The sequence below is a fragment of the Platalea leucorodia genome, assembly GCF_965183815.1.
Source record: "Platalea leucorodia genome assembly, chromosome: 5".
Classification (NCBI taxonomy): Eukaryota; Metazoa; Chordata; class Aves; order Pelecaniformes; family Threskiornithidae; genus Platalea; species Platalea leucorodia.
The window spans coordinates 51179666-51197440 of NC_138827.1; the positions used below are offsets into that span (position 1 = coordinate 51179666).

Below are 17775 nucleotides of genomic sequence, written 5' to 3' on the forward strand. Positions count from 1 at the left end.
TAAGAAAAGGTGGCACTCCTTAAATGTCTCTAGAGCATCCTGTCAGTATTTTGAGCTGGACTAACCAGCATAAAGGCATGTAAAGTCTCAGACACAGCATCAATGCACAGCACTGAAGGCTGTTCAGCAGGCAGCTGCCTCCAGATCCCGCTGCATCCTTCTGGCTGAGCCTGGGGAGGGTTACACCGTCACTCCAGAAACCTTCCGTTCCTGCCGAGATGCTCTGATCCTTCCCTTGCCTGAGTCTGTGGGGACAGGGACCAATGAAGATCTCTTCTGCCATTTCGCTGTCTGCAGAGCTCATAAATCCACCTTCATGACCCAGATCTGTTGGAGGAAACAAATTTCAGTGCTGCTGGGCAGCCTTGGAGCTGTTCCTTTTGCGAATGGCGAAATTGGCCTCTGCCGCTGCCGTGATGCTGTCTGGTCCAGTGTCGCTCCAGCAAGCAGAGGATGAATACTTCAGCAGGCAGGCTGGGGGTGGGGGCTGATGTCCTATCACTGCTTTATATCTCAAAAGTTAGGGTTGCCTTCAGCTTTCAGGCTCCAGAGCACACGTTTCATACTGAGCTACGTAGCCGTTCAGTATTTCCATTTTGGCTCAGAATGTGTTTCTTGCCCATACAAATGTCTGTGTAAATCTATATAAATGAATTACAATTACAGTATAGGCTGTGTTTTTATGTATAACTTAGTCCCCTCTGCCTGGGCATTTGCGGATTTTCATATGGGCGATGTGACAGAAGTGATTGATTGCTTCCAGGACTGAGGATATAATGCTCTGTGTTCCCCTTGTGAAAGTGCCTGATTTCTGCAGTGTCTCACGCTGCAAGGGTGCAAACAGGCTGCTTGTTTCACCCTTTGATGTGCAGACATTGGGAGTCTTCAAGTTACTGCAGCTTCCACAAAAAGGAGATGAGGAGTCTGCTGTCAGTCTTGTGTTGCCACCTACATACCTGATTTTCCTTTTTTTTTTTTTCTTTTTTTTAAAAAAAAAGCTCCACACATAAAAACCTGTTGGAAACCACTGCATTAGGTTTTTCGATAGAGCATATTATTTCATTCCATGCATATGTTAAAATGTATACAGTGAGTCATGAAATCACAGCTACTAGCAAGCATAAAACTTGCTCAAAATTATGTTAAGCATTTTACATTTATTTCCCCTCCCCTGACTGTCTTTAGTACTAATTTCCAACTGTGATTATGATGCAGTTAATTAACTCATTGTAGGTTAAATGAGTAATCCGCAAGGCCTTATTTTAGATCACGGCACTGTTTAACTGTGCAGCTCAATCACGTTCATTATAATATGTTTGGGTTTATTTTTTTAATATCATCTAGAAAATATTCTCCCTGTCTTAGATCGTGTTTATAAGAGGAAATTCTGTGACAAGATATTAAAAGAACCAGAAAACTTTTTTTTTATGTAGCCATTAATGGAATATTGACTAAACTCTCCGCAATATTTATAACAAAAAAAGAAAACCAACCCAAAACCCGACATTATCCTGCGGAGCGTACTGCCGTTTTTTTTATAGGACAGTTTGCTCAAATTGTACAGATCCTCAGTGGTCTCTTGAAAACGCTCCAGGTGCTGAGTCATGTGCACGCTCTCGCTGAGCTGCTGCTGGGAGCCAAGAAGGATTGTTGAGAGAGGAATATTAAAATAGTCTGTTTATGACGGCCATTAATACGGCTGGTGCGGAGGGTACAGCAGCCTTTCGTGAAAGGTGGCTTTGCAGCAGAGTCGAAGAGGGAGGCTGCCCTCGGCCGGGGTGTATTTTTATCTTGTTTGGATATAATTGGTCTCTGCTAGTCTGTAAAGAGTGGTGAGAAATGCTGAGCTCATACATTTTAGCGGGGAAGGGAGGATTTTTAATGCTGTTCAAGTGTTTAACACAGCGCCTAATTTTATAGATGGTAAAACTGTTTTTCCTTTAGTAGCATCACCTCTGAAGGGTTAATATTTACCTTCCCTCCTGCTGCAGGTAGCATGAAGTTCAGCTGAGCTGTGAAGTCAGAAGGATACAGGTGGAAAATGCCTGTGGAAGAGGAGATTGCTTGTCCTCATTTCATGCCTCATTAGGGGCCCTGCCGAGGACCCTCCCGCATTGTTGGGGGTGAGGATCCTCCCGCGGCGCTGGGGGAGAGGGGACATCTCCCCCTTGTCCAAGGGCTCTCATCTTCGGACCACCTGCATTTGGGGTGGAGCCCACCCTCCTCCCCTTGGCTCTCCTGGCACTGGCCTTAACTAGCGAAGGAAAAGACGGCAGCAATTATGGCACACACAATTAACGAGCTTCTAATCTCCAGCCTTGCGTGTAATTGCTGCTGTCAAATACAATTAGTGTCTGCCCAAGTTCCCTTCCCAGGGGGATGGCCAGGCTCTGGCACAGAGGGAGAGGAGGGGGGCGAGTGTCTGAAACTTTAGGAGAGTTTACGTTTTCTTGTTGCCTCCTTAATAATCCTCACTCCTCAAATTGTGTCCAGAAATGTTAATCCAGAGCATTAAGGGGACATGGCGGCCAGCAAAGCAGGCCTTGAGGTCTACTGTTGGGTTAACTCTGTGAAGCGTCTTCTGTAAAATTTGTCACCTGAGACTATACCAGCTTAATTACAATTCAATCAGCACGCTTCAGGGATTTACTAGTACCTTCGTGTGAGCCTGACCGGGTTACAGGATGTCGCCTGTCCTGTCTTGGCAGCCGAGACTGGAGTTGCTGATCACCTCCCAGGTGTAGTTTGGGGAGCTGGGACGCAGGACAGGGTTTCTCCTGCCCCCGCCAAGCAGACCTCTGTGAACATCCAGCACTTGCAGCAACTCCAGGCTTGGTGGCTCAAGACCCTCAGTTGCACCCCAAAGCCCTGCAGGCACCCTGTGAGCCCAAGGCAGATTTTGGTTGCTTCTTTGGTGGCTGCTGAAGGCTGCCACGTTTCTTTCGAGCAGGGCGTTTCACTGCTCTACTGCTGTGTATGCATCTTTCTGCAAACTGGTGCGAAGCAAGGTAATGCGTGTCCCTGGCCCCAGCGCTGGGTTCTGCGCAGGGCCGTGCAGCGAAGGCAGGGAGCGTGCCATGCAGGCACCTGCGGCTGGAGGAACGGGTGAGCTGTAGGAAGGTGAATTAAGCAGAACAAATGCAGATTGGAATCTGCACTATGTGTTTGCTGCTGCGGAAACACTTGAGAAGTTTTGATTGTAGTAATTTTGTTGGGAGTATTTCTTGTCTCCATCCCATACAGCTGCCGCTCTGACTCAAGTTGCATCAGGCTCAGAGGAAGAGAAAAATAATACGATAAGTAGCCTCTGAACATAACCTGAGATAACTTCTTCCATGCACTGCGGTGGCTTGGATGTGAGATCCTGATGCATAGCTCTCATTTAAGTTTCTCACTTTTCTGTTTCCAAGATGCATGATGATGATGAACTTAAGTCTTGACTGTTCTAAGGCATTAGCCAGTGTAACTTTGAACATAAGTATTTTGATGAGATGAACCTTTTTGCTAATGGCTTTCTCTTTTTCTTAAATATATATTTATGTGAAGCTACTTAAAGGTTTTGGGTGTGGAGAAAAGCCAGAGTGAGATGTGAGGGAATTGTGGGGGTGATGGACGTGCTGTGCAACACAGCCACATGCCTTGCCAAACAGCTATTGCTGCTGTGTGTGCTGGATGTCTAGACATGTAAAACTAGCCAGGCAAAGTTCTCATTTTGTTCTGGATAAAACTGGGATGCCCTACATTTAACCCATGCCTAGGATCTAGCTCTTCTGTTAACTCCAAGGTATGTTTTTTGGTTTTTTGGTTTTTTGTTTTTTAAAGCTTTACTGAAACTTGTGCTATTCCTGCTGTTTTGTACTATCTTTGTAGGACTTCTCTGTACCTTTCCTTCTGTCAGATTCATGAGTCCCTTGCCCTACATCTAAAATAGCTGTGTACCATTTGGTCGAGTTCAGTCCCAGCTAATCATTGATGGGAAGTTCACTTGTGTCTCTATAACGAGTTCTGGCACGTGAGTTTGAAGTGAGTCATCGGAAGGGCCCTTGGAAGTACCATCTTGTTAAATCTGGTGTAGCCTGTTTTGTGTAGATTGGAACAAAGCTTGGGCGCGGAGATGGAAAATAATAAATCCCTGTCCTGTCTTCAGGGATATAGCAAGAGGTTGGCCCACCAAACCAACCCCCAACAGGGAACTACCGCTCTTTCACTTAGGTGATAATTTTCATCCTGCTCTCCAAAAACACAGAAGGAGAAATGGATCGTGCTGTGACCATGGGAGACTTTTAAGACCAAAATAGAAGGTGACCTCAAAACCCTCACAAAGAAAATCTTTGTCTCTAATTGTTTTTCGTTTCCATAATGCTTAGTATGATAAAGCTATCTTCTCTTTCTCCTTTATTTTTCAATCATGATTAGACTTTAATGTTGTTAAAGCTTATAAGTGAGTTTGAGCTCCTGTCTCGTTGAAGAGAAGATGGAACTGAAATTTTCAGTTGAGGCATTGGACAGGGTTTTTTAATGTGTCTGTCATTATATGTTAACCTCTGAACTGGGACACGGCGTCTGTTTTATGGCTGACAACAATTTAAAAGTATACATCTTGACATCGTAGATAAAGGAGGAAGGGGGAGTGGAGAAAAAAATGAATTAATGGTGTTAGCAAATATTAGTCCCTGTATTTCCATTTTGTTCAGAAAGTGGTTGTCAGGCTTTGAGGCCGTCTGGAGCAGCATTGTCAGTGACAGCCAGTCGAGATGCGATTGTACCTTGAATCGAGCTGGTCTTTTATTGACAAATACAGTGCACTGAGGCAGGGATGAGGATGCTCTGCTGTCTGTTCCGGGAGGAGTGCGGCTTTTCTCCTGGCATTCCTGGTGACATTTGAGAAGGATAGTTCTGGGCTTAGTGGAGTTCCCTGCGCCAGTCCGTGAGCACCGCGGGAGTCAGGGGAGTTGAAAATGTCTCTTAATGAGTACGTATGCTGCATACTGAAGCAGATATTTGCCCGTGATTTATGCTAGCTTTGGTCAACCAGATCCACCTACCAAAGTTAACTGTCAAGAGTAATAGTGGCTTTGATATCAGCCTTAATTGTACACGAGCAACAAAGAATCAATGGGCAAGAGTGAGGGGAAAACACGAGAAATTCCGGTGCCTCTTAAGGCATCTCTTACGCTTCTTTATCATCTCTTCCTGGATCTCTTACATGCCGCTGCCTGTGCTTTGGCACTCAAGTGCAATCCTCCAAGGTGTCTTCCCGTGCTGTCACAAATTCCCCTTTATTCCCGCAGTTTTTAACTGGCAGTTTGAGGGCAACCCCCTCACACTCGTGGAGCCCACAGTAATTTTGCCTTTTCCACAGCATCTCTCTTGCCTGGTCCTGACTGTGGATAATGCTGCTGTCATCTCTCTCGGATTCAGGTGGCAAATTATGGGAGCCTGGGATCATGTTATTTCTTAACTATCATTAGTTACATGTATATCTGCAGTGCTTTTGGACAGCGCTGCCAGCAGTGAAAGAAATTGAGCTGGCTTAATTGAGAGCCACATAGTTAATTATTAGTGCCTTTTTTAAAGGAGGAGAGAGAGAGAATGTGCAGTGTCAGTTTTTAATTTCATTATGGTTTGCAAGCTAATGTGACTTTAAACCCACTGGTCATTATCTGTGTATATGTAGCGTTTCCTTTATCTTCCCAGCCCTAAAAGCCCTTTTCTGCTGTGGAAATGTCAAGAGATTTAAGGAAAGTGCATCTGCACATTACTGATCCCTTCAGCCAGTATGAGCAACAAATAAAAACACTGGTTCCTGTTAGCATAATAGCTGTGACGTGGTTTGGAAGGAGCAACCGCTTCTGTCCCACCTCTGTCATTACCCAGTTTGGTACATCGTGCTCAGATATTGCATGTGAGTCCCTGGCAGGCTGGGTAGTGTAGATATTGGAAGTGGGCAGATGAGCTCATGGTATAGGCAAGTTGTCAGCGGCGGCTGGAAAGAAACCAGTTTGTATCGGTGTTGAGGCAGAGTTAACGTTTTTGGGAAGAAGTATTCCTCATAGCCTGGACAGCTTCCCCTTGGGAAGTCCAGTGGTGATGAATGGTGGAGCCACGATGCTGTCTTTCATGGCGTTGCAGAGTAGGGGCACGCATTAAATCCTGAGAGGATAGCCGAGACTTTTCCTGTACATTTTTCATAAACTTGTTCTACATATTGAGGACTGTGATGGAATAAGCTTGGTTCAACATTCATAAATTGAATATTGAGTTACCTATTTCTGTGTGAAAGAGATGAGATAAAAGCTACTTGGACAAAGTAACCTGTATATGGATTAAAAGCCAGAGAAGTTTTTGCCTGAGCATTTTTGGGAAAGCCTTTATCGCGAAGTCTGCCGATGACCTTATGTGTACTCAATCAACATGATTAATCCTTGGTAGAAATGCATTGGTTGTGCAGGGAAGGTGAACTTAATCCAAGAAACCTTTTTTACAATTTCTGCCTCTAGAAAGATGAAATGTATTTTCTCCAGTGTTGTTTCTGACTTTGAAAAAAAGCAACACCCAAAAACTGCAGTGGGAAGAGATGAAAGAATATAGATTAAAAATTTTTTTGTAGTTTCTGATACTGGTTGCATGACCGCTGTCCCTCAATATCAAATATCAAAGAAGATAGACGAGTTGTGAGTATAGCTTCATTTTATAGAAATAACTCTTGCATGTACTAGCAGATGATCTGAAATTAATTTTCTTTATAAGTGGTGTGGAAATAATTGATGGACAGCAAGGTTCTCTGCTAAATAATTTTTTTAAGTGAGGCATTGCACTGTAAAGACTCTGAAGCCCTTTCCCTTCAGGAAAGGAACTTCGTGTCACCTTTTACTCTAAATTAGAGAAAGCCTACTTGCCATGGAATAGTTTTCAAAGCCAATTTCCTTTCCATTTTTTCTTATAAAGAAGTATATCTCTGATATCTGCAAATCTAAATATTACGGTTTGGGGCTGGTACAGGAGAGCTGAAAGGTGGAACTGGTTGGCTCAAACTGGGCAGAACGTAAAAGTAAAGGTATTGTGGGGAAACAGTAAATTGATTTAAAACAAAAGCAACCTGGGGAGCAGGAAGAAAGACAAATGTAAGCATGTTTCATTTAAAAAAAAAAAAAAAATCAACATCTTTTCTAGGTAGAATTCTGATCAGGCAGCAATGCTTTTTGGTGTAATCAGCAATGTATTGCAGCTACTCAGAGACTGCTAGAGGTTGGGACGGCTTTCCCTTTGCTTCTGATTTTATTCATCCTGGGTGTGATAACCTCTCATCGCAGAAAGCCACAGAACTGTCCACTGACAACAGCAAGTTGCAATTAATGGGCTGGTTTTATAAGGAATTACTGCTGTGAACTGCAAACCAGTTTTGACTGCTTACCTGAAGACCGAGATACTAGATGCCCTAGAAGAGTTAGGGTTTCTGGTGCCCTGCAGCCCCTAATAGGGTCAGGCTTTCAGACAGAGGCACTTAGCCCTTTCTGAAAGTCTGGCATCAATGTCAAGTCAGCCAATTGAAGACCCCAAGCTGCAGGATGTTTTTTTGAAACGGTAGGCCCGAGGCTCCGTATCGATCAATCATTATTCTAATTGTTCATTTCTATTATGGTGGGAATCATTCAGAATCCTAGAGTTCCTGGGAGTAAATCATTTGGAAATGCTGCCCATTATAAAATTTAATTTTAAATCTATATTAAATAGATTTATAAAGGCAAGCTTTGCAATCTAGTAACATAACATTATGCTACCTCACAGAGGCTTGCCTTTTGGGTCCTAAGGGGCCGTGGCTGGGAGTGCTGCAGAGGCAACACTTTGGCTCGTGAGCGGGATGGCGAGGCTGCCAACCCTACCTTTCGGGTGACCCTTCTGGGCCACCTTCAGAGGAGCATCGATCCGGTTTGCCGAGAGATCTGTCCAGCTGTTCTGGATGGAGCAGGGTCATGGGGTAGCGTCTGCCGTGCGGATGAGGCTTCCAGAGGGCTGATCCCATCTCCGGGGCAGGGGAAGGGGTGGGGGGTGGCTGAGGGGTGGCACAGGCTGGAATGGGATGGGAGCCAGGATGCTGGACCAATCTTTCTTTTTCTTTCAGACAACAGAGAAGAGGGGAAAAGAAAGCAAAACCGCATTTGGAGGCCCAGTTGTCAGCTCATTATATCAAGAAGAAACAATCAGGTGATTATCTGCGCTGGACTTGAGTTAAAAACAGTATTTTTCTAATGTCATTTTATTAAGCTTTTTTTTTTTTTTTTTAATATTGCACAAGTGTGGTGGCAACTACAACAGGATAATAAATGACAGGAAAGAACTTTTCAGGTCCATAATCATTTAAATCAATAACTGTCTGTATCATTGCCAGGTAGTAACCTTTCCCTAGCGCAAGATGTGGGGGAAGGGCAAGGCTTCCCATTTTTCAGTTATATGGCTAAAAAAAGGTAATGTTGGATATTTTTAATAGAAACCTATTCAGACACTACCTTTTTCAAATAGTTATTTCTTTACCAATATATTCATTAAGGATTGTTCAGTGAAGGTTTTAATGTTGGACAATGGCCTTCAGGGAGAGTTTGTACCTTATATCAAATTAATTTTTTCTAGCTTCTGCAGCTAGCATAGCAGAAATGCATTTACTGAACTAGAATGGCTGCTATTTAAAAACTGTCAAGGTGCAAGTAGTAAGTGACATTAGCTACTGAATAAGGACAGCTGGGTTTTCTTGTTTGGTTCGTTTTTTACTGTTCCAGACTACTAATCATGGGTATAATATTAACTCCAATACCTAAATGATTGCCTGGAGGATCTTTCAGAATACAGCATCGTATTTTTAGTTAAAATGAACAGTCGGGGAAGACTAAATTTTTGAGCAGTGTTTGCTGTCATGTTGCAGTCACCCATTTATGTGTATGTGATCCCATTTGTTTTATTGAATGTCTTGCATCATTTTAGTCCCAGGAAATGAAAAGATAAACACTGATTTGTGTACACACAGCCTCCCCAAGCTTGCTGGGAACTTTCCCGAAGTGTTAAAACTCTTAACGCAGCATTTCTTTGACAAACTAATGAAAAATAAATCTTGAGCAGGTGGCTCGAACCCCTTTGCAAGGAGCTCAGGTAGAAATTGATATGGCTGTTCCGTGTAAGCAAATAGGGTGGCAGTTTTGTGCTCAGCAGTAGTGCGGGCGCTTCCCTGGGTGTTGCAATCCGCTTTACAGCGAGATGGAACAGTTGGCTGGGAGTAGCCCTCTCCGCCTTGCATGGAGAGCCAACACATCTTTAACTTGCCCCTGGACCTTGACCGGAGGTGGTCAGGTATGACCTTGGTTTAACACTCTGAGGAACAGCACTTCTGCTAGCCACAAGCTCCTTTTTCTTCCCTGCTCTGTCAGTGTGGGTCTCAGCCAACATCCTTGTTCTCATAGTTTGGCCTTGTGGTTTAAATCCTGTTCGAGCTCTTCTTTTAGGAGTGGAACATATCAGTGCTGCCCAGTGTTGGGTGCTAAGTATGAGCTATGCTTAGTCCTGCAGTGCTTTCAGAGTCTTGGCTATCCCAAGTACTGCCTGTGCCCCTTCTTCGATATGAAATACAGCCCAATATACAGGAAAACAGTTTGCTCTGGTTGGCTTGACTAGTCTAAATCTTCTTGTTATATTTTTGGTTTTATTTCTATGAGAACATGACTTGTGCAGGACGTGAAGATAAGTACAGCTCCAAATACTTTTGCAAACATACCTTGAGGAACATATGCGCTGTATGTTTAGTATAGCATAGTAGTAGTCCTTACAAAATGAGGCTGTAGGCAGATGTAGTCTCTGACATGGCTGGAATAGGGTGATTCTGCTGAAAGTGAGTTAAATGAAGTCTTCTGACTCTGCTGGCAGAATGGAACCTCGTGGTCCATTTGCACAGCTTGGCTCGCAGGCATCGGCGTCTTCAGCTGCAAGATAGGAAGTCAGCAAGTGTCATCATAGTCTCACCCACAGGCAGGTTGCACAGCTTCAGCTTTCTTGGTGCAGTTGCCCCTGTATTATGGCTTTTGTCTACTGGTCATTCCTTTACTAGAGTAGGAAATAAATGTATGCAAGGACAGGCGCATCTCTAATGGTGACAATTAAAATAGTGAAAGCAAGGCCCTAAACAGCGAAATAGCACTGGTACAAAATCTGCAAGCAGATGAGGCAAAGAAGGATGGCTCTAGACATTCAATTTGGCATTCAAGTTTATTGAGAGCATGGAGTGAATTGGCTTGATAGTAATACTACTCACCTGAGAAGAGTGACTTTTCTGAGGCTGTGAACAAGAACATAAGGTTAGCATTCAGCAATACTTCAGTGCATTTGTACATAGAATGTAGTCTCAAAAAAACCAAGGCATTTTCTGTAGAGGAAGAAAATGAAAATGTTTGAGGGGAAAGAAAACTTAATAGCTTGAGCCAGCATAAACTTAAACACATTGACAGTTACAGGTAAGTCCCATGCTGAAAGTTCAGTGTGTGTGTGTGTATGCTACCTCGAAACCTAAGATCCGAGAAAAGAAACTTTGATGCAGACTATTTTATTGACTCAGTTGTCTGTGGTGGGCCTTACTGAAGCTTTACAACAAGCTTGCAAAATTTGGAATGTGAATCAAACCACTTTAGTCTCTGTTTCCCGCAGCTGTTGATAGGATAAATATTTTCTAGTTACAGGATCATATTAAGGAAGCCTGGAATAAGCAAAAAAAACCCCTCATTTTGTGTACTAGAAACTAAAACTCGAGTCCTCATCAGCCCTGGGTTTTGACAGACTGCTGAAAGCAATTCCTCAGCAGGCATTACTCTGCCAAACACAGCCTACCATATGCCCTTTAGGATTCCGCTGATGCAAAGGCAGGAAAAGGCTGTCTAATTTATCTGGAGCCCGGCATCGTCGCAACCTCGCCTTGCACCAGGACAAGAATGTAAGTGCAGAGTTTTGAAGGTTCACCTAAGCAGGTTCAGTTATTTTATTCTTACCAGAAGCTTTTGAACAGTTTAACAAATTATTAACCTTCTCCAAGCTGCTGCTATGTAATAGGAAGATGAGAGATCTTGTTTTTAGCGTAAACCACTAGCTTACCGTCAGCAGTAAATTACCAAGCAAAGCAGCAATGCCATTGCTTTCAAGCTGAGTGTCTAAAATTATGTATAAACAATGCTTACATTCCTTTTGTGGAATGAAATGCTTGGGTTTTAGGGTGCAAATCTCTAAATGTCGGACAAAGTGAAGTTACCATACCCTACCCTAAAGTCAAGTGGATCAGAAGTTGGAGGAACTGGGATGGTGCCAGGGCTAATTTTGCCTTATCACTAATTATCTCAAATGTTTCTGCTTTGAGAACAAGATAGAAAAATGGTCAGTCTGGCTCACAGAAGTACATTGCACTGATTCCAAATAAATTCAAGAGCATCCACAGAAACAGGTTATACCGATCTAATTAAATCAATTTAGAAAGAGATTTGGTTAAATCAGTGCAATTTGTGTGTTCATAGATCAATCCTCAAATCAGGAGAAGGTCTCTTGAGCTAATGAGGCGTAGCAGTTATTTACTTTGGGGTGCTGGGCACTAGTCATCAATTAGGAGTCATTAATAAACCCTGGCAATAAAGAGCTCAAGTACCCCCAGTGACTAATGGGGAGCAGTTGCAGAATGTATTAGCATAGTGCTCTGCCTCTGTGTTTCTCTGCAAATCACTTATCTCACTTCGGGCATTACATAAAAATAATGCGTGCTGGTGACTGATGATGGGACTTGGAGGATGCCCTGGAAGGAAGGAAGGATTTAGAAATTATCTGTGATTTCAGGCTGGGTACAGTGGTAGGGGGTTTTTTTTACTGCTACATAAAGCTTTATGTCTCTTTTCTAGTCTTATTACCAGAACAAAAGCAGTAGTAGTTGAGCTCTTCCATGATCAAAGAGCTATAATTACAGTTTCACAAACCTGGGAAATGAGCAGTGAGATGAGGTTGACTGATGTGTCACCAATATAAATCTAATCTAAGACACAAACTGAGGGAGATGCCAAAAATACCATAGCATTGGAAATTCAACTTTATTTTTCAATATTTTTTTTAAAGCAGGGACAAGGGGGGAGGTAGTTTCTAAGTGTTTCCAGCAAACGAAAGCATTGACTTGCCAGATGGAGAATGCGAAATAATGTTGCCAAGTGTCCGTGTCCCTTTCCACTTCCAGTGGAGGAGCCCTCCTGCACTCTGCCGTGGGCTGCATGCATGCGGCCTCGGCATGCCGGGGTGGAAATGACCTCCACCGGTCGGCACGGAGGCCTCCCTGAGCTATGCTTTACACTTCTGCCATCCTGAGGGACGCTGGAGAAGTCCTTTTCTGGTAGAAACTTCCACTCTTTCCCATAACGCTTGGGAGCAACCCTGATCGTGACTAGGGCTCCGTTTAGGATCGGGGTGTGGAGTGGGCACCCCTTGTATTCGGGAGCCTGCCTGATGCCGTGTAATCTATCAGAATTGTATTAATCCCACTAACGCAGCCGCCATCTGGCCCCGCTGCCGGGCCGGCTCGCACGAGTCCCCGTGATGGATGGCCTCGGGAATTGATTAGTTGTTGTGCGAGACAAATGAACTGTTTTGGCAGAAAATACCAGAGGTCGCTGCGTGTGGTCAGGCACAAAGGCTGCTGAATTTTAAAGAGCTGCTTCCAGCATCCATTGCCGCTTTGGAGCAGTGACGGCTTTTGAGACGAGCCCAGCGCTCTGGAGCACAGTTTGGGTATTGCTCTCTCCCTCCCGCCCAGCTTTCAGGAGCGCCGGCACTGGAAATGAGAGTAAAGCTGCAGAGATGTGGGAGCCAGCATCCTTGCCGTGTTGGGAATTACAGGCTTGTGCTGGTATTGTGCGTGCGTTTGGGTGGCTACGCCACAGATGTCTGTCGCTCACATAAATGCTGGGCTGTGCAATCCCTGTGGAAGAGCTTTCCCGGTTGTGCGGAGCCCAAGCAGCCTGTGGCGTGCTCAGCCGTGGCATGTCTCAAACGAAACACCTGCGGGTCCGGGCAGCTGGGGTTTGGGTTTTTTTCAGGTCAGTGTTATTCAGAAATGGATGGTCTTCTGGTGCTATTTAGCGGGCAAGTCTCTGACTTCAAGATGATTGCCAAGTTTATTGCTTCCACCCCCTTTTATTGTCCCCAGAGCAGTGACCCTTGGGGCTTTGCTTTGTTGTGCAAAGGGGCAACTTGGCTCAGGCCTGCCTTCCCTTTGGGAGAGCCCATCCTTCGGTGGCAGCTCCTATTTGGGGTTTTCACGGCCGCCTTCTCTCTGGTGCTGCTGCTAATCTACCAAAGTGCGTGCGGCAGCGTGGCGATGGGTGGGGAATTGGATGACACATGTCTTGCTATGTCCCGGCTGCTCTCAGAGGACGGCACGCAAGTGTGCCGGCAAGTGGGCAACACTTCCCCCGGGACAGCCTGCCGGTTCAAAATAAACTTGAGTTATGGATTTATTCAGCTTGTAAAACCTCAGCTGGCATAAATAATTGAGAAAGCAAAGGTTTGTCTGTGGTGCATACCTCAGGGACCCGCTCCTGCCTCCCTCCCTCCCACCACTCTTTCTTATGAAAATGATCCCAGTTGCACTGATAGATAATAACAACACCAAGCAATTAAAAGCTATGGGTGGCTGGAGAGAGGAGAAAAGGTTCAGTTAATGAGCTTTTCCTCTTCCTGTGCCCAGGAGAGCCTCAGAAGTGACGAGGCGATTAAAGCGAAGAGATAATTATAGATTGTGTGAAAATGGGTCCCTTGGGGGCCGAGGGCCTTGACATAAACAGTGAGTGTTGCCAGTGCCTCTCGGCTCCCCGCGCGCCGCCCGCTCCGCTCCGCCACGCTCCCGCTCGCTCGGCAGCGCCGTGCCAAGCAGACGGACGAAGCCACCTGTTAGTGGCACCCGGGGCCGTGCCGCAGCGGGTCCACAGGGACGTGGCTTGGACCAGCCCGGGGAAAAGGGAAGAGGACGCCCAAAGTAGCACCCGATCGCAGCCCTCTGCCCAGAGCTTTGTGCTGGAGGTAACCTGCGAGGGGGGGAGGAAGGGGACGGGGCAAACCTGGAGGATGCTCTCTGTGCGAGGGTAGAATATCTGAATTTCAAGTCTCTTCTGTGCCCTTTTTCATGGTAGTCTTGGTGGCCGTTCAGAAAGCAAGGAGGTTTACAGCACTCGAGGTAAGAAGGAAGTGAAGCCTGATTAACCGGCAGCAGATCTTTTCCATGAGCTGTTTAAAAACTGTTGGCTCAACGCATATGTTTTGGACAGCTTATGAAGAAGGCTTTTGAAGTCTTCCAAGCCTGGGAAGAGACGGCTTGGTTTAAGTCCTTCCACATCCTTTTATTCAAGGATGGAAAAAGCTGCCCATGTGTTACTTGCAGGCAACAGATATGCTTCAGCTCAACATTGAATCAGAGTTGGCATCTCTTGTTGGGGATGGGGGAGAACAGAAGCTTTGGAGGTTGAACATGTGTCAGCAAGGGAGAGGAGAAACCCTTCTGGCCGTCCGCGGGAAACAGATGTAAACACATTTACTGCCTTTACTGACAGTCAAGTGGCTGCTGATTTGAAGACTCCTTTTTAGCTCAACAAAAAGAGCTGGTGCTTGTGTATCACACAACCTGACATGGAAACAAAATTACACCTGAGTCTTCCTTTTAGCTGCAGGTTTTAAATAATTGTGCACATTTCCATTAGGTTGAGTTTCATGGTCTTTCCCATCTGAAGATGTCTTGAATGCTGTATTTTTACTTAAATTGAGATTTTTCTGAAAATACTGATAGAAATGCTATGCGTGTCCCATCCCGTCCCCTGCCCCGCCATTATCTGAGCAATGTCTTTGCAGCGTCACTTACTTTTGTGTTTCTGATGTGCTTCTGTCTGCTTTTAGACTGTTTCTACCAGTTTCTGGGCCTTGCTGCTGACTCTTACCAGTTTTACGTGGAGTGCAAATTCCTGCTAGGAACCAGTCTGATAAAAACACTGCATCCTTTTTGTTTTCTTGTAGCTACTACAGTGGAGGGATTATTCAGTATGTACACATACACATGTGTGAAATAAAGGGGCGGGGGAAAAACTGAGTTGCAAGGTTTTCAAGCTGTGTTTCTTACTTGTCCTGTGTGGTTTTGAATGCAAAGTCAGCAAATAACAGTAACTTGTCTTTATTCCATTCACACCACTCAAGTGGAGCTTTTTCCCTGGTATTGCTCCCTCCAAAAATCTAGTTTTAACTCCTCTGAGCTCTTTTCTCAGTTTCCCTTCCTGGTTTTGGCATGCAACTAGATCAAATTGTTTTAAATGTCTGGAGTGCAGCTTCACGTGACTATTTTGTTTGCAGGTAAAATGTCTTCATTATGACTCTATGGACTTCCCTCAAATCTGTTCAGGAAAGGGCTCATTTCTCTTTGTTAATATTTATAGAAAAGTTGGAGATAATATATGCTAATTTTTTTAAAGGGTTCATCAGGGGCAGAGGAATGGTTTAAAGCTTGAGAAATAAATGTAAAGTAGAAAGACGAAATTTCCCAAAACCTTATCTTCAGGTGGGGAAATTGCTATTCTGGATTAATTCCATTGTGGAGACTTCTGAAAGAAAAGTGGTTTTTTGGAAGGGGGATATATAGAGCATATGCAGAGGTGGTTATTCCAGAAAAGCTAAATCATATCCAAATAGCTGTGTCAGGTCATTTCCCCTTCACAGACAATAATATCCCTGGGAAAAGACTGTAGAAGTCTTGTCTGGATGCTGCGGTAGGAAGATTGCCTGGTTTTGCTACGTCAATATTAACGTGCCCTCTCTCCGCTGGCGCAGACCCTGCGGCACGCTCCCCATGGAGCATGGTTGCTTTATCGCTGCCGTGTACCTTCTGCTCTGCTGGCACCTCTGGTGCTGCCATGCGAGGCATGGCCACGGCTGAGCTGCCCAGGCTCTGCGGCATGCATAAATGGCAGCACCCAGGCTGACTGGGACATCACTGCCCGGCACAGCCTGAGCTCATGGTTGTGACATGGAAAATCATCCAGGAGTAACTGAGGTTGGTTGTGGACTTCCCTAGCAAGGAGAGACTGGGCTCTGCTTTGGTGTTAGGGAAGAAAGTGATCTGTAATAAATGAAGTATGTGTGCAATGGGGAAAAAGCTGCTGCAACCAAGTTGCTGTATGGTGTTGTCTGAATAGCAGCTTCACCCAAAAGGCTGCTTTCAGCAGCCAAGGGCGCGTTTGAGAGCTTAGACTAACAAGGTAGGACTGGAGGGACTTCCCAGCTTATCAAATCAGCCCTTGTTAGTGGGGGCAGGCATGTCTCTCAACCTCCATCATGAATCTGTCAAGCGCCATCTCAAGCAATATAAGCTTTTGCCTTTTCTAATCCCACCATGAGATTCTTTTTTTCCCCAGAATTCAAAGTAATTGCCTCTAAAGCATGCAGTGATCTGTTTCCCAGGAGCTTGTCTAGTGTACAGACAAGACTTGTAGCGAATGAGTTCCTGAGAGACTGGTTAAGAACCTGGAAACCACCTGTAATGTCCCTAGGCCGATACATGGAGTGTGAAATCTTGTGCAGCACCCAGCTCTCTGCTAGAAAGCTGCAGGTCAGCTGCGAGGAAGGACTGCTTGTGTACAAAGAATAGGGGTGATGTGCAGGAGAAGAGTGCTACTAAGGGAGCAACATGAGAGGGGTCAGAGGAAGTGACTTCTTTGGAGAAGGCAGCACTTTACTGCAGGAGCTGAATATCAGCACTTTTTTCTCACCTTTTACTGGCACTGAGGAAGGAAACAGATGCTTGAGGTCTGAAGAATAGAGTGTAACTTAGTAGGCCAGGTGTGTAATAATAAGACTGGAAATCAAAGTTGTATCATGGAGCTCTGTCTGTCCTGATGGGAGCAGGGGACGTGGTCTTGGTGACACTGGTATTTTCATTTTTGTTGGGACTACAGGTCAAAGAGCATCACTTTTTCTTTGTAACCCATTGCTGAAATGCAAATAACGTTTAGGTTTTACTTTTCCTTGCCCTGACATTCTTCAGCCTGTGAGGTTAAAGAGCAGTGCAGATGGATGGGAGGAGTACTGCTGCCTTTTAGCACCAGGGAATCAGTTCTCCTCAAACTGCCCTGTGGCATTGCAGAGGCTGTTCTCTCCTGCCCAAAAGGCCCACAGCAGAACGACTTCCCTAGTGGGTCTGACCTGCTCCAGCAACTTCCCTTTTTTATGAGGAATTTCCTTTGAGGCTGTCAGGTCTGAGTTCTGCTGAACATCCAGACTATCTTAAGTTGAGGTGACTGCAAACTGGGGATGTCATGAGAGGCAACTACTTTGTGTTTAACTCTCGTGAAGCTGCCAAGTCCCATAGCAACACTGATGGGTTCATTTGAGTCATAGTTTGCATCTGGAAACTAGAAAGAGAGGGTAGTATGTGGGCTTTTGGTTTACTTCTAGAAAACCAATGACCTCTTTACATCTTACTAGGAATGCAGTTGTATCTGTGTACCTATACCTAAAGGTATTATTGTAAGGGTGCCTCATGCTAGTATGACATAGCCCCCTTTCCATAGAAAAATTGGCTGTGTTGGAGTACGTAACTTTCCACTGGCATACCAGCATGAACAGTAGGAGAGCTGTACTTTCTCAGCAATACTGGTGTCAGTAACTTCCCATCATTAGACACGTGAGTGCAGATTTGTACAGCAAGATATAAATGTCTTCGTTCTGCTCTGTCCCTTTGCT

General features: G+C 44.9%; 1 protein-coding gene across 10 annotated transcripts in view; it reads left to right on the forward strand.

The window, feature by feature from the left end:
• The window catches only part of ACBD6 (acyl-CoA binding domain containing 6), an 88183-nt gene that overhangs the window by 18611 nt on the left and 51797 nt on the right, over positions 1 to 17775 (forward strand). For all 10 annotated transcript variants that reach the window (XR_014228363.1, XM_082313903.1, XM_082313907.1 and 7 more), the window contains exon 4: positions 8123 to 8205. Coding sequence is in view for 9 of the 10 variants with exons in the window: in XM_082313903.1 (XP_082170029.1) it covers positions 8123 to 8205 (83 nt within the window). In the remaining variant the exon portion in view is untranslated. The remainder of the gene's footprint in view (positions 1 to 8122; positions 8206 to 17775) is intronic.